This window comes from Gouania willdenowi, chromosome 18 (genome assembly GCF_900634775.1).
Source record: "Gouania willdenowi chromosome 18, fGouWil2.1, whole genome shotgun sequence".
NCBI lineage: Eukaryota > Metazoa > Chordata > Actinopteri > Blenniiformes > Gobiesocidae > Gouania > Gouania willdenowi.
In genome coordinates this window covers 22,151,048-22,168,454 of record NC_041061.1, presented here as the reverse complement: position 1 = coordinate 22,168,454, position 17,407 = coordinate 22,151,048, and the positions used below count along the sequence as shown (strand labels likewise).

Sequence of the window (17,407 nt, the reverse complement as noted above, 5' to 3'; positions counted from 1 at the left end):
GATGCAACCGCTGTCTGCATTCCTCAGAAACATTTATTTCTATTTATTTATTTATATCTGCCAATCCTGATTGGCCGGTGAAGCGCGTCCGTCCGCGAGGGGGAGACCCACCTCCTATAAAAGGAGGACGCGGACAGGTGCGCACCATTCAAAATATGCATCTCTTCTCCTCGTTCGCGCAAGAAGGGTAGTCTGGTGAGACATCTCGCTTATGTTACTCATAGAACTGGGGTTATATACATAACCCAACGTTCTATTTCATAATATTTCATGAGATGTCTCACTATGTGATATGGAAACTCCCGTAGTGCAGACATGGTCATCGAGCGGTACCAGCCCCAGGGCAGAAGTCTGATCACATCAGGACAGTAAAAACGTCCAGCATGTAAAAGCGGACAAACGTGAGGGGCGACGTTCAACTCGCCGCCGCACAGGTGTCCTGAACAGACACTCCCATGAACAAAGCCCAGGATGTGGCAAGACCCCGAGTCGAGTGTGCACGCAGACCCATAGGTGGCTGCAGTCCCTGACACGAGTAAGCCAAAGCAATAGCCTCCACCACAGAGTGTGACAGGCGTTGCTTAGTAACAGGCATCCCCTTACGGGGATTGGCCCAGGAGAGGAACAGCTGATCGCTCCTCCTGAGGCCACTCATCTTATCCATATAAGTGCGGATCGCACGAACTGGACATAACACATCCAGCCTTTGCTCACCTTGTGAGGCAGAAAACCGGCAGATCAACGGGTGCTCACTAGCTGATTTATCCCCAAAGCCAACGTGACATGTGGCAATCGCCGCCAAATACAGTTTCATAGTGAAAAAGGCTTTTGTCAATCAGGTCTTGTAGAAATGACAAAATCACTCACACTGGGCACTGAAAAGGGGTGTGGTTCCTCTAGAGGCACCACTCCTCAAACAGCCTCCACCTAGAATGATAAAGAGACCGAGTGGAGGGGGCCCGGGCACTCTGTATGGTGGAAATCACACTCTGCAACAATCCCACGGCTGACAGATTGAACCACTCAGGGGCCAAGCCCACAGCGCAAGACGGTCTGGACGCGAGTGGAAAACTGTGCCCCTCCTCTGTGACAACAGGGGGAGCTGCCAGGGATGTGCACAAAGCAGCCGGTAAATATCCGCCAGCCAATGCATGGCCGGCCACAGTGGAGCCACCAGGATCAGAGTGTGTCCGCATTCCCTCACTCTGGACAGGGTGGAGGGAATCGGAGCCACCGGGGGGAAAGCATAAAGAAGCATGCGCGGCCAAACGTGTGCTAGTGCGTCGACACCTTGGGGAGCCTCCGTGCTGTCCAGGGAGAAGAACATTGTGCACTGCGCGTTCTCTTCCCCTGCGAACAGGTCCACCTCGGCCCGACCGTAACAGGCCCACAGCTGCCGCACCACCTCTTGGTGCAGCATCCACTCCCGTAGAGCGGCGCCCCCCTGGACAACAGGTCGGCGCCCACATTCATGACCCCCGATTGTGCGTTGTTCTCTGTGAGAGCAGACGCCCAACACTCCACAGGATCTGCGTGCCAGTGACAGCAACCGACGAGAGCGCATCCCGCCCTGATGGTTGATGTACGCCACCGCTGTGATATTGTCCGTCCTTACCAGGACATGATGTCCCCTGAGAGATGGAAGGAAATGCCCAGGGCACGCCAGTGGCACAGAGCTGGGCAGCATTCCGGCGTGACCAAAACTCTCCGTGCACCATGACGCACAGGATCGAGCCCATGTGAGGCCACCCACAGTTGGAAATCCCTCATGTGAAGGCGACCGAGGCAGATCACGAGGATGGCCAAAGCCATCAACCCGAGTGAACAAAGACACAGTCTGAACCGAACAGACGTGCCCGCCTGAAACAACCCAAGACACGCCCCGAACGTCTTCACCCACTCTAGTGAAAGTTACCGAGCGCAGGGACAGACACAGGAAAATGATTTCCTGTGTAGGGGCACAGACTGCCTCCGCTGCGCAGGAGGCCCGTCTGTTGTTGGTCGGGTGGTCGCCGGCAGGGGGCTCCACCGGGCTGCAGTCGGACCCCCTGGTGGCACGCGGCCCTTTACCACAAGGGGGCTCCATCGTTGTCCAGTTAAGCTGCCTCGGCCTGCGCGTGCGGCCTCCGACGGGGCACCGTTGCGCCATTTTTGGGCTCTCTGGTTGTTTAAGGTCTGCCTCCGGGAGAGGGCGCCATTGCTCCGTGTATGGCTCCTCTCTCAGTGGGTACACCAGAGCACTTGACATCTCTCTCCATGAGGCTAGAGGGATGGAGAGCGCTCACAGCTCCGCCTTGGGTATTAACACCCCCTTCAGCCTAGGGGCGTGAGCGTTGAACACATCACTCTGTTTTGAACGTGGGTGCGTGCTTGTGGACATGCGGGGGGGGCAACAGCCAAACGTCCTGCGGAACCAGTCTGTCTCTCACGAACAGCAGAGGGCCGAGCTTTGGCAGGGAAGAGGACGGGGCGAGAACAGCCCGGGAAAGCGAAGGAGACGAAGCCAGAAAACGAGGGAACATTAGCTTCGTCATTAGAGGAGAAGAGAGTGGTCAAACAGTCTTTTTCTTCCTCCTTGACTACGTGCGCTAAGTTTATTGTGTCGGCGCAGCCGTCGGAGCTGCAAGGTTCCCGGGCCAGGTGGACAGGCCTCGAGAAGGCTGTGACGAAGCCGGCCGGGCAATGGAAGGTCTCGTTGCTTTAACCCGCTGACCCTGGGGAGCAGCCTGAGGGAAGGCCCTTCGTCGCACCGGTGGAGACGTGAGAGGGGGTTTCTTGGGGGGGCAGAGGTGGAGAGCCTCATCGTCTCTCTTTTTCTCCTCGCAGCGCCGCTGCATCGACGATAAAGCGGAGCCGAAAATCTCTTGTGGAACAACAGGGGCATCCAGGATGATACAGTTTGGCCAGGTCGAACCAGCAGGCCCGCTCCTGGATAACTATGTTACCCATCACCTTCCCCATGGCCTGCGCAGAGCAGCGCTGTGTGCGGAGGCACACATCGGCAACCGTGGAAATCTCTTCCATTGTCGCTGGGTCCTGAGACAGAGAAAAATCCTGAGAGTTCGGTTTGATGGGCAGTGAGGAGAGAGAGAACATTCAGCGTCCTGACTGAGAGAGCAGTTGCAGCATATGTCCTTCCGGACAGGTCTGACTGGGGACGGTTTGCTCTGGACGTTAACACGGGCCCCCGAGGGGACACAGCGAGCTGTCGAGGGAGCAGGTGAGCTGCAACGAGGGGCCAACCGGCAGCATGCGAAGAAGCCCGAGGCTGTAGTCTCCATCACTGTGTGGTGCAGTCAAGAAGGAGAGCAGGTGGTTTAGCTCGCGCTACCACGAGGCAGCTAGCACAAGTGCTATCAGGGAAGCAGGGCAACGTGTGCTGGATCACCTGAGACGTCGAGGACAGCGTTGTTCTGTTTCGAGACGGCAGTTTTTGCTGTAGTCCGAAGCTCAGGTACCGCAGCACCAGGTGCTGGAGCTGGGCTACACACAAGGAGCGTGCAGCGGGGCTAATACCGGAGTGAAAGAGCCGCTGGGGACCAACCTGTGCCGGAGCAACAGCGTTGGAAGGAGCCGTCAGCCAGGGCCGAGGCTAAGAGGTTGACTACCTTTTGGCAGTGAAGGACAGCACCTACCAAGCAAAGCAAGGTGAGAGCTGTATTCTACCCGCTTGACAACCAGCTGTGGTCCAAAGCAGGCGCTAGTTCTACTGGCGTCCGGTCACTGGGGTAAAGAAAATTCGCCTGTGGACAGTTAACCTGGCAAAGAAAAACGCGAGATAGCTGAGAGAAGAGGTGTGCGCCTGTCTGCGTCTTCCTTTTATAGAAGGTGGGTCTCCCCCTAGAGGACGGACGCGCTTCACCGGCCAATCGGGATTGGCAGATTGAAAATAATGCTTCTGAGGAATGCAGACGGGTTGCATCCATTAGTGAGACATCTCATGAAATATTATGAAATAGAACTGAGTATTAACATTAAGAAATTGCTTCTAATGAGCTATAATCAACAGCCAACAGGTAGACGGCAGCGACATGGATTGGACATTAATGTGAGCATACATACACAGAAATGCACGCTAACAATAATGTTAGCATCCATTTGTCAAGTTTTTCTGTTGAACTGATGTTTAGTGAAGCTTCAATGTTACTTAATTCTGATTTTACATATGCAACTGTTAACCTGTTCATATAAAAGAGTCTTTTATAACTAATAGGTACTTTAATACTTACACTGACTTCTTTTTTTTCTTTTAATCAGTTTCATTGTGTTTTAAATAATCTGTTTTTGAGTTTATTGAAAAATGTAGTATTATTATTCTGATTTAAATGTTTTGACTTTAGGAAGTAATATGAGAGTACCCCAAGTTCACAGAACAGTTTCAACTTAATAAAACTGAGTCATCGCAACAAATTTAAAAGTTATGTTTAATAATAAAACGTGTTTCCACATGAGCAGCGTCAGCTTTTAACAGGAAGAAATCTCCACCAGCACCAGGCTCACAGATGGCAGGATTTGACTGGGCTGGTTAGGGTTAGTGGACAAGTGTAGTGAAGTGGAGAACAGAACAGGATAGAGAGAAAGAACATTGCCTGGTTATACTGGGAAGCATAGATGAGGAACCCAGAGAAAAAAGGATAGAAAAAAAGAGAAAGCACAGACTACAGAGAGAGAACCACACTTTCTTGCCCTCATTCTCAGCTTTTGCTTTGTACTGCTTCAAACTGCCAGTAGTATTATTATGGGTCCATGTTTGATAATCCTGGGTATTCACATTGATTCTTGTGGTTACAGGGGGATCTGGTTGCTGCTGGAGTGTTGTCAGGAAATAGAAACTTTGAAGGACGCGTCCACCCCAACACCAGAGCCAACTACCTGGCCTCTCCACCGCTTGTTATCGCCTATGCCATCGCCGGTACTGTGAGGATAGACTTTGAGAAAGAGCCGATTGGTAAGCGTCTCCGTGGCTTGGGATACAAAAGAAAATGGGGATGAAAGAGAACAATCAGATTGAGTCTCTGCTTTTCTGACACTCGCAGGCATTAATTCTGAGGGCAAAGAGATCTTCCTCAGAGACATTTGGCCAACACGTGAGGAGATCCAAGCTGTCGAGAGAACCTTTGTCATTCCTTCCATGTTTCTGGAGGTCTACGAGAAGATTGAGGTAGTGTTTCCATGGATTAGGAAGAACGAGCTTCCACATAATTTTTCTATGCTGATGATGTGCCACTGTAAGAATTGTGTTCTTGCTGCAGAAAGTGAATAAGCGCTGGAACTCTTTGGTGGCTCCTTCTGACAAGCTCTACACCTGGGACACCACCTCTACCTACATCAAGTCACCACCTTTCTTTGATGGCTTGGTAAATACACTACTCAACTTAGGTTGTAGGTTGCTTAAATTGTAGATGGAGTCTTGTTACCTGATTGGGGAACTCTTTCACATACAATCTGTGTTGCACTGGAAATTACTCAGAAGCTGTTTAATACTTTGTAGGAGTGTGCCATCTAAGGAACCTCACGGTTCGATTCGATTATGATTCAGGGAGCAACGATTTGATTAATCAACGATTACCACGATATTAAGGATTATCACGATTTTCAATTTTTGAAAAAAAATACTACTTCATACTTTTAAACAAGGATTTTGTTTTGGTATCCATTGATTAAGGTATCCAAATAAATGTATCTCCATTATATTTTATTTATGTCAAATCACCAAATCCAACAGTAATCATATTACAAAATAAATAAATATAACAATATAAAAATAACTAAAATATTTACTTATTTGGTTAATTCAATCTGAACCAACATAAAACCTATCTTAATCAGTAAAAATGAAGACTTCCAAACAGAACTGTCAAAGAGCAGTATAAATCCCACAAGAAACGAAGCATTTTACTATGTAGAACCAAAGCAGCTTTAAAAACATGAAAGCTACAACATCAGCTCTAAGAACACTTGTACTTTCAAGCTATTGTGTACGAAAAGGAGCTGGTCAACATGTTCCAAATTAAGTGTTTCAAGACGGGTCAGGTGGGAGGCTAACAAGGGGCGGGGCGACGCAATCGGGGAACACTGAGGACAGTCTGTGCCGCTATCTGCTATCTTTTAATCCGTATGAGTGAATCTCCCGCTCAGTAACTGGCTCGACTTAAAACATTTATGAATCGTTATCGAATTGCTGTTAATCTAATAATCGATGTATTGGCACACTTCTACTACTTTGATGTAGGAGGAAAATGATTGAGCTGTGTCACAGGAAATTAAACATCTGATCCAATTTTGAGGATTAATTTAGGGTCTTATCATAAATCAAGTCTCTGATATAATATATATTGTTTTTATTGGATTTCTTGAGGTAATTTTTTAGGGTCTTCTAATTCTTCTTTTTTTTTTATTCAGTTGTATAACATTCTTCATTTTAGAAGTGCAACCCCTATAATTTTTTTTTTTTAGATAAAATCATAGTGGGTGCCTCATAATCAATGAATTGAACATGATTTACCCCAAAAATAAAGGGAAAAGTTTAAAATTGCAGTTTCAAAGTTTGTTTTCATCTCTACCCTAAACACTCAGTTTTGACATTTCCGTGTATTGAATTGTGGGATGTGGAGAAATCAGGGAAAGAATGAAGTAAAAACACTTCAATGCATATACAGTGTTTATGGAACTCCACATCCCACAATGCAATGCGTCATTTTCTTTGTTTTCTCTGCTTTCCTCACATTCCATTAGTAATTACCTGTCAGAATAAATAAATGAAACATTCTTTCATCCATTTTCCACGAGTACAACCGTATTTCATATTTATTTGCTTTTATATTAACATAAGCCTAAACTGTAGGAAGGAACAATTTATGTATAACTCATATGGTTTATGATACAGATTTATTTATTTACTGCTTGTGTTTGTTGAAAAACCCATGAGAAGAGGACTTTAAAAAAATTGCATTTTAAATCTAAAAAAAAAAGTATGTATAATTTGTGCCGATATCACATCTGATCCATTTGCCAATATTGGTATTGTATCAGAAGTGAAAAGGTTATATCAGGGGACAGCAATATTTTATTTAGATCAAGGATGGGTCATTAAGCCCGTGTTATGACTCGCACATATCGCCCTCCAATGACTGTAAAAGGTTCTGCATCATTGGAGTGAAACACAGAGCATGTTGTGCAATTCACCCAGAACTGATTTCTATTTCAGGCCTAATTTTTATATAACACTTTCAAAGTGAGTTTCTATTTAAAAAGCCTTGAGCAGGAAGTTGGATAACATAGCGGAACAGAAAACCCAAAAATATACCTTTTGATCATGTAGCTGCTCTTCTATATTTAGATACTTTGTAGTATTCTATTTGATGGTAATGTAACTGTTGACCCTTAGACGATGACTCTGCAGCCTCCCAAGTCTATAACGGGTGCCTACGTGCTACTGAATCTGGGAGACTCTGTCACAACAGACCACATCTCCCCTGCAGGAAACATCGCCCGCAACAGCCCCGCAGCACGTTTTCTCACTGACAAAGGGTGAGTGACGAGTGAGTGGGCTCTTTTCCTCCAACAGCCTGTAAAACCCTCCGCTCTGTCTTTGCAGTTTGACCCCTCGGGACTACAACTCATACGGCTCCCGTCGAGGTAACGACGCCATCATGGCGAGGGGCACGTTCGCTAATATCCGCCTGTTCAACAAGTTTCTCAATAAGCAGGCGCCACAGACCATCTATCTGCCAACTGGAGAAACAGTAAGAATCTGTGAATCGTCACATGTGGGTCACTGACGGGACACGTAAACAGTATTTGCAAAATCACCTGTAAGAAAGAAATGATGAGACTACTTAAGTCCAATCACTTAATCAGTAAACCATGATGATTAGTGTAAAACAGGGGTGCACAACACGTCGATCGCGATCTATCGGTGGATTACGGAGGCATTTCAGAAAAATTTTCCGTGCATTTTCCACGATCATATAAAAATAGCAGGCCCTGATCTTGTTAAAATGTGACACCCTCTTCTACTTTTCTTAAAGCATATAAAGTGGATAGGTTTTTGGATAGATTTTTTTTTTTTTTTTTTTTAAAAAAAAAACACTGTATGTAAAGTTTACATGTCAAAATAGAAAATTCTCTCAAATAAGGTCTGTTTTATGTGGAAGTGGATTAGGACCAATTTTGATAGAGAAAATTATTTTGGGCAAATCATCAATAAAGTCAAAATGTTCAGAATAAAGTTGAAATATAATGATGAGATTCAAGTCTGAATTTCGAAAATAAACTCAAGATACAATATTGTGATAAAAGTCGAAGGCGTGCTAATGAAGTCAAGTCTACAGCAACAGTCTCAGCGCAATAGCCCCGGGAAAGGAGCGGGGCCTGTGAGCAACAGCTGTCAGACAGCCCATCAAACACAATCCTGGCTCTGATTGGTTCTTTTTGCTCGGTCGCAGTGCATTCTGGCAATCTGCCAAAGGCTGCAGGAGCAGCAGGGGGGACTCAATGAGCCTGTTTTCTTCACACAAACTGTTAGCTCTTGGTTTTATGTTCACCTTCCATGCCCTACAGCTAGGGGGCTCTAGCGCTCCATTTACTGGGCACATGTTGTACACATCCATGTTGACTGCGAGTGGTTCAGTTGTAACTTGTATCTGGACGTGGTAATTACGGATTTTTTTTTTTTTGAAAAATAAAAACCTAACATGGAGTACCGGTAGACGATTTAAATAAAGACACGGGAATGGAATTGGTGGGAAAGTGAATGCTACAAAGGGAATCAGTCAAGAATCTGTGTTTGTGACGGAGCAGCGGCGGAAAAAATGCAAAACCTGGCAACAACGCAGCAGACCTAAAACTCCACAGCCCGGTACAAACCCGCCGCACAAATTCGAACGGCAATCAAAGTGTGCAGTGTGTCAGAGCACGTTTCATTGGGCCAAAGATTGTCCACACAAATGTGCGAGTGTTAATGTAACTGAAGATAAGACAGAAGAGTGTATCGTTACGCTTTAAGCTAAAGAATCACCAACAGATGGAGAAATATTCATGACGGAATGCTTTGGCTCAGCTATAATAGACACTGCATGTACAAAAATAGTATGTGGACAAGAGTGGCGAGACAACTACGTTAGTGTGTCCGCAAAGAAAAACGAAAAGTCAATGAGAGCAACAGAGATGCAAAGTCACAGGCCCTTCAAGTTTGGGGATGGAAATGTGGTGTACTCTGTTAAAAATATTAAAATACCAGGCAAGATTGGCAACACCAAGTGCAATATTGAAACAGAAGTGCTCCCAGTTATTATCCCCCTGCTTTTGAATAAGATGTCTTTAAAAATGGCTGGAACCGTTCTGGACGTGGAAAATGACAGTGATGTTTAATCAAGCTGTCAAACTGGACTTTACAAGCTCAGGACATTACTGTGTGAGCATAATGGGTAATGATAACAAATGTCCTACAAGTGCTGATCAAATATTAGCAACTACTGAAGAAGAAGAAGAAGAAGAAGAAGAAGAAGAAGAAGTGCTTACAAACACAAACAAAATGAACACAAACGAAAAGATGAAAGTTTGAGAGAAACTACATAGTTTGGACATGCTTCTGCTGACAAGTTACAAAGACTTTTGAGTAGTTCTGGCAACAAAGACAGAGTGCATTAGCTCACAACAAAAAGTCATAGGTCAGTATGAAGCGTGTCGAAAATACTGTAAGACCAAACCCAAACCTGCTGTTGGCTTACCACTGGTTTCAACATATGAGACTGTAGCTGTAGATCTGCATCTGCATGAGCCAGGGTTGTGGTACCTATATGTTATTGACCAGTAAACTTGATTTAATGCAGGACTACCAAGAGGTCTTCTGAAATAGTCAAACATTATATCAACGATTGGATAAATGTTCATGGCCCACCACAAAATTTGTTCAGTGACAATGGAGGTGAGTTTAAAAATGAAGAGTTGAGAGACATGGCTCAAAACTTTAATATTAATATAAACTTTAAAGGACCAGGAGTGGTCATTGGGCGGGACGGCACTGTTATTTTTGTTCAACACGGAGGTATCTGTCAGAGTTCACCAACTCAGGCTGAGGAAGGTCACTCAAGACCATGTGGAATTATCTCTGAGAAAGAAAATAGTGATGAACAACACAACACACGTGACATAAATGAATATGCAGAAGAGACAAATGCAGAAAACATTGACAGTGACCCACTGAATGCTCCTGAGAATGTGAGGGCTTAAAGACGATGCTGGAAATGTAAATGTGCAGACTGGTCAAATTGTGACGTTCAGAAATGGTCAGAGTGGTGCCTCACAAAAAAAAGTGTTAGGACGTGCCGGCAAAGCAAAAGGAAAATACAATAATTGGTATTCAAAATTGGTGAACTGAAAAGCTGGATACAAAATGTGTTCGAGGAGGTTGAGGACATAGGCATCTCCACTCGATGGATGTGCACTCTGAAAGAGACAGACAACAGATTAGTACCAAAAGCCAGGCTTGTTGCACGTGGATTTGAGGAGCTACAAGTTTCTGAACTACAAAAAGACTCTCCAACCTGTGCCTCAGAGTCTCTGAGGTTCCTTGTGGCAGTAAGTTGTCAGAAACAATGGCAACTTCATTCAATGGACATCAAATTGGCTTTTATTACAAGAATTAGAACTGTCTAGAGACATTTTCATCAAACCTCCTCCTGAGGCCAATAGCACAGTGATGCTTTGGAAACTGAAAAAATGTGTACGGTTTAGCTGATGCTTCATTGTATTGGTATAACAGAGTGAAAAGCATAATGATTGAAGCAGGGGCTGTCATATCTAAAGTTGACCCTGCAGTTTTCTACTGGTTAGATGATGAAAAGTGTGTAACTGGTATACTAGCCTGTCATGTTGACGATTTAATTTGGCGGGTACACAAATGTTTACTCTAAATGTCATGCCTCACCTCAGATCCAAATTCAAGTAGGTCGTGAAGCTCAGGATAGCTTTTAATATGTAGGTGTTGATTTTGTTACTTCAGAAAAAAAAAGATTCACCGAGACATACATTCAGCATTTACAGCCCATACCTCTTGATCCTTCACGGACCGCAGAGCCAAGCTCGCCCCTCACTGAGACAGAGAGAGGTCTGCTCAGGTCCAAGATAGGGCAACTTTTGTGGGTTTCCAGACAAAGCAGACTTGATGCCATGTTTGATGCCAGTAACTTAGCATCAAATCTCAAACAGGCTACAGTACAGACCGTTAATGAAGAAAACAGAGTTGTGTGTAAACTCAATGCTCCTTAAGCCGCTCCATGAAGGACGTGGGCTGTTGAGTGAACACTTGAATGTGCTCTTTTGACAAATATTTCTGTTCATTAATGTTATAGTTCATATGCCCATTTTGTTAGGGTAAAAAAAAAATGACAATTTTTTTTTTTATATATAAAGAGTGAGTGAACCTCAGATTCAGGAGGAACAATGCGGTTTTCGTCCTGGTCGCGGCACACTGAACCAGCTCTATGCCCTTCATCGGGTGCTCGAGGGTTCGTGGGAGTTCGCCCAACCAGTCCACATGTGCTTTGTGGATCTGGAGAAGGCGTTCCTCCGTGTCCCTCGTGGTGCCCTGTGGGGGGTGCTCCGGGAGTATGGGGTTCGGGGCCCTTTGCTAAGGGCTGTCCGTTACCTATATGAACGCAGCAGGAGCCTGGTTTGCATTGCGGGCAATAAGTCAGACCTGTTCCCAGTGCATATTGGTCTCTGCCAGGGCTGCCCTTTGTCACTGGTTCTGTTCATTACTTTTATAGACAGAATTTCTAGGTGTAGCCAGGGACCGGAGGGAGTCCGATTTGGGAACCTCAGGATCTCATCTCTGCTGTTTGCAGATGATGTTGTTCTGTTGGCTTCATCAAATCAGGACCTTCAGCATGCCCTGGGGTGGCTTCCCCTCTCTGGGTCGGTAAAGAGTCCTTGTCTCAAATGGAGGAGGTGAAGTATCTCAGGGTTTTGTTCACGATTGAGGGTCGGATGGAGCGTGAGATCGATAGACGGATCAGTGCAGCGTCAGCAGTGATGCGGTTGCTGTATCGGACTGTTGTGGTGAAGAGGGAGTCGGGGGGCAAAGCTCTCAATTTACCAATCGATCCACGTTCCTACCCTCACCTATGGTCATAAGATTTGGGTAATGACCAAAAGGTCAAGATCGCGGATACAGGCGGCCGAAATTAGTTTCCTTCGCAGTGTGGCTGGGGGCACCCTTCGAGATAGGGTGAGAAGCTCAGTCACTCGGGAGGAGCTCGGACTAAAGTCGCTGCTCCTTCACGTCGAAAGGAGGAAGCTGAGGTGGCTCGGGCATCTGTTTCGGATGCCTCCTGGTCGCCTCCCTCGGGAGGTGTTTCAGGCATGTCCTATTGGGAAGAGGCTTCGTGGAAGGCCCAGGACACGCTGGTGGAACTATGTCTCTGAGCTGGGCTGGTGTCGCCTCGGGGTCCCCCAGAATGGCTGGAGGAGGTGTGCATGGATCAGGAGGTCTGGGCATCTCTGCTGAGACTGCTGCCTCCGCGACCCGGCCCCGGATAAAGCGGAAGAAGATGGATGGATGAATAAAGAGTGAGTTTGTTAGCTCTTGGTGTTATGTTCACCTTCCATGCCTTACAGCTAGGGGGCTCTAGCGCTCCATTTACTGGGCACGTCGTACACATCCGTGTTGACTGGGAGTGTTCAGTTCTAACTTGTGTCTGGACGTGGTGGCTACGGATTTTTTTTTTTTTTTTTGAAAAACAAAAACCTAAGTTGGAGTTTATCTTTGACTAACACAAACTACTAGTTTGATGTAAAGCTGTCATTACGTAGTGACAGCTTTAGCAAATATGACTTTTATAAGATTTACAGACTGCACCTTTAAAGAGATTACAACACCACATTTATGAGCTAAAAGAGAAAGAATATCTTTATTAAACTCGACTATGAAGTATAGTTTAACGCATTCATCAATACACTGCATTTTGTAGATGGTCGTGATCTGTTTGTTGACGAGTATGGTGAATTGGCCCTCGTCAGCCTCCACAGATTAGACTTAAAAGTAAACCATGGACTTTTATCACGATACTGTATTATATTATTATATATGGACTATGGCACACGTAGCGATTAGTCAACCAAAAAAAGAAAACCGAGAATGAATAAGCTGGTGCAGAGGAGGACAAAACTGGCTTTTTGTGCTTTTAAACACAGACCATTGATGATAGGAACCTTATTCAAACTTTGACCAGAACCCAGAGACAGCAGTGGATCTATTTACATAATCCACGTATCAAATACAAAGATTGTCCATGTTCTTGTGCAGAAAATGGATTGATTTAACAGTGGATGCTTGTGCTTCAAGCCTGTCTTAATTGTTCCCTCTCTGCTCTGATCTGCTTTGAGGACAGTGCACTGTCAGCACTCACTGACACAGCTGTTGCTGGACGTAGAATAATGTTTAGGCATTAAATAAATCATATTTGATATTAAGTGCATTGCATTTTTTTTTTTTTAAACGGTATTGAAACCGATACCGTTGCTGGTCGACCAATGAAAATCTTGGGCCACCACGACGGCATCGACCAATTAGTCGACTAAACGACCAAAGTTGGCAGCCATAGTAGTCAGAAATAAGATGGAGTCTGTCTGAGCTAAAGTCTCGATGCCCTCGATTTGAGTTACACTACAATGACATTTCCTCACAGATGGACGTGTTCGACGCCGCCCAAAGGTATCAGCAGTCGGGTGTCCCACTGGTGGTCCTGGCTGGGAAGGAGTATGGATCAGGAAGCTCCCGAGACTGGGCAGCTAAGGGTCCATTCCTTCTTGTGAGCCTCTTCTTACACCCGTTATTCCAAAAACAACCTAAAGTTGGTCGTAATTGTGTAAATGACAGTGTTTGGTTGTGGTTTAGGGCATCAAAGCGGTCCTGGCAGAGAGCTACGAGCGGATCCACCGCAGTAACCTGGTGGGAATGGGAGTGATCCCACTCGAGTATCTCCCAGGAGACACTGCTGACAGTTTAGCGCTCACTGGGAAGGAGCGCTACACCATCATCATCCCAGAGCCGCTCACGCCCAGGATGATGGTGGACGTGAAGGTACGCAAACACCAGTCCACATCAGGGGCCTCATTTATAAATGCTGCGTATGTAGAAAAGAAAGTGTACGCCACTTATAAGCAACGTTTGGGATTAAAAAAAAAAAAAAACTTATTTCCACAGCAGCTCTGACCCTACCGTACGCACAAAATCAGGAGAAATGGGAAACTCCGCCCCCAACAGGAGAAGGATGAAATTAAAGACAGCTCTGTGAATCTGATAAATTTGTGTGAAATAATCGAACATTGCACATTTCACAACACATATCATATATGAAGGATATGTTGGTAAAAATGAAGGAGGAAAAAATTATACTGACGTCCTCTTGTGTTAGCTTTCTGATAACAGGTCATAAATCAGCTGTAAAATACACTAAAAACAAACATGTAATTTCTTTCCTATATTTTAGTTACCTTGTTAGGCTTTCTAATCAATGACAATATAGGTTTTAATATTTTTAGTGTGGGCGTCTGAGCCCATTTTGTGTCAGTATAGTCAGTGGCGGAGCATCACATTTTGGACCCTGGATACAAACTTATTGGCCCCTACTGTAAGTTATGTACACTTTCCACTAATAGGGAACGTGAGTTGGGTTTAGACCGTCATGAGACAGGTTAGTTTTACCCTACTGATGATGTGTTGTTGCAATAGTAAACCTAGTAATAGTAATTATTGTAGTTATGTACACTTTCTTTTTTTTCACATTAACCCAGAAGTTCCCAACTTTTTTTGGGTCTTGACCCCATTTTAATATCACAGATGTTCAGCGACCCCAGAGACATTTTTTTTTTTCTCGAATTAGTTTTTGATCATGTTAATTAAAGTGTGTTACAAATACAAAGTAGCCATGATTAGTTACAAAGTGACATGTGTGCCAACTTAGATATTTTATTTGAACTGGATTTATATTTGCGAAAGTTTAAATATAGGATACAGTTATTTGATATGTATTGTGTGTGATGCGTATTTGAAAAATAATAATAAAAAATAAGTAAAAATGACAATTTAAATTATTTTTTACCTCCGTTTTTTTTTTTTTTTTTTTTTTTTTACAATTACTAAACATTATAGGTGACCCCACATGGGATCCTGACCCTAAAGTTGAAAAAAACTGTAATCTATTGACTCCATATCCATTGCTTGTATTTTTTAAATCTGTTCTACAATATTTTAGTTATTTGTTGAATATTGTGTTTGTGACATTTTTGCTACAATTTAGGGGCGGCTGGTAATTTTTTATTGAATTTTGCTTTTTGGGGGGGGGGGGTGGTATAACTAACACACACAAAACAAGGGTTAATAAAAGGTAAAGATAGAATGATTAGAATCATGGGGACACTCTGGCCACCTTTTTAAGAGTCGGTGACAGCAAAATGTAGTCTTCATAATATTTTTTTTAATTTTAATAATTTCATTTCCAATTAATATTTGACGTGCAAAAGAAATGTTCCAGCATTTAAATAAGCAAGAGTGCACGTAGTTTATTTCAAACAAAATAATATATTGCCTAAATGTATTTTTTCCTTTGAGGAAAAGCATGTGGCTGCTGTGTATCTGGCCTCCTTGTTACATCCACAGCACAGCAGAAGCACATGTGGGTCGTACCATTTGCACTGTTTTAAAGGGGGTGGTAGCTAAGGCCTGATGCAGCATGAAATTGATTTAGTGCAAAACTGTGCTTAATAACAGCTTATTTTCACACAGGGCGATTTCAATTCCAAAATGATTAATCTAAAAATGTTTAAAATGCATTTTCGTTCATATATAAAATATAAAACAGACTTCTGAGGGCCCCCCATGCCTTGGGCCCTTTGTACTGATGAAACTGAAGAACTGTAACATGTTTCTGGTTTTTAAACAGCGTTTTCATGGCAATTACAGTTACAAAGTAAATTATCTGAACTCCATTACAATTATGAATATGCCATAATTGTAATTACTAATCAATTTTGTGATTACAATTATAATTGACCCCAATCCTGGTAAACACCCTGGGACTGATGAAAAAATATGGCTTTACTTGAAATCAAATATTGTGAATTATGTATAGTACCAAAGGTGTTTTACTTTGTTCATGTTTAGTATTATAAACAGTAAAGAAAAAAGTAAAAGTTATACATCTTAAAGGTTTTTTTTGCATATGCACTTCTTGAATTTTAGCGTACGCCATAAGTGATCTTACCTACGCACAGTTTTATAAATGAGACCCCTGATCATTGAACGGCTGAGCTGAAAGTCCAAAGTCTACTTTTTCTGCTTTCACAGCTCGACTCGGGCAAAACTTTTCAAGTGCGGATGAGATTTGACACCGATGTGGAGCTGGCGTACTTCCACCATGGAGGAATCCTCAACTACATGATCCGGAAGATGTCGGAAAATTAATCCTGGAAGAACCTGATTGTAAATTACCGTTGGTTATCTCGTGGTAAAATTAAGACTTGACTCAGTGAGAAGTTGAGAAATGATCTCCTTGAATAAGAAGAGTAGAGAAAGGAAAAGCACTTCATGATCACAACTGTTCAGGCTTCAATAAAATGATGAGATATAAATGGCAGAAATATACAAAGCTCTGAAACTGACAGCTCTATATCATCATCGCCCTCTGGTGGTGACCATAGAGATCCTTCTCTAGAAGGTTAATTCACTATTCACTTTCAACAGATGCTTATATTTCCTCCAACAGGCTTGTAATTGAAGTCAAAACGTACTGATTCTACTAAAGCTCTGCATCGAACCATGTGTTGATTTAAATATCCTTAACAATGACAAATACAATAAATAATTGATGGAAATGTGCAATTTCTGACCATCTTCTGTATGTCCTGTTCTGTTCTAGTTTGCTTTCACGTTGGGCTTCACTTGTTCCTCAGGCATTCCTCACCTCCCCGTAAACATGCTTGGTCTGTGTGAACTTCATGTGAGTGGCTGCGTGATCGTGTTGAGTGTAGATGCTGCTTTGATACAGGGTCACATGTTTGTGTCTATGGACGGCCTTGTTGGGAGAAAATACTGCTGAACGCAATCAATAAAGATGATTTTTGAAAATGTTTCCCCCTCATTTCATCAAAGTTTGATGAAGGTTTTTTTTTATCAGATAAAAACAGTGTAAGCCTCATAGATCAATCAATCAAATGTGATTTGCAGGTAAGTTCGTTGTGATTTCTACTTAAAACACTTTGCTGTTGACATGTGGGAGAAGTTTCATTGTGGGACGCAGAGGTGTTGAGACCACAAATATATCGACATGGTAAAAGAGGAATTACTGATATATGTAAATTGGTTTTAACTCGTCATCAATGTAAGTGCTACGTGTGAAAATGG

The 17,407-nt window shown here is 43.7% G+C and overlaps 1 protein-coding gene across 1 annotated transcript in view; it reads left to right on the top strand.

Annotated features, from left to right (window-relative positions):
- The window catches only part of aco1 (aconitase 1, soluble), a 36,189-nt gene extending 19,058 nt beyond the window's left edge, over positions 1 to 17,131 (top strand). Inside the window, exons 14-21 of the mRNA XM_028474581.1 lie at positions 4,792 to 4,948; positions 5,037 to 5,161; positions 5,253 to 5,357; positions 7,388 to 7,530; positions 7,598 to 7,745; positions 13,692 to 13,814; positions 13,901 to 14,086; positions 16,352 to 17,131. Of these exons, the coding sequence (XP_028330382.1) occupies positions 4,792 to 4,948; positions 5,037 to 5,161; positions 5,253 to 5,357; positions 7,388 to 7,530; positions 7,598 to 7,745; positions 13,692 to 13,814; positions 13,901 to 14,086; positions 16,352 to 16,468 (1,104 nt within the window). The 3' untranslated portion in view covers positions 16,469 to 17,131. The remainder of the gene's footprint in view (positions 1 to 4,791; positions 4,949 to 5,036; positions 5,162 to 5,252; positions 5,358 to 7,387; positions 7,531 to 7,597; positions 7,746 to 13,691; positions 13,815 to 13,900; positions 14,087 to 16,351) is intronic.
- The last annotated feature ends 276 nt before the right edge of the window (positions 17,132 to 17,407 follow it).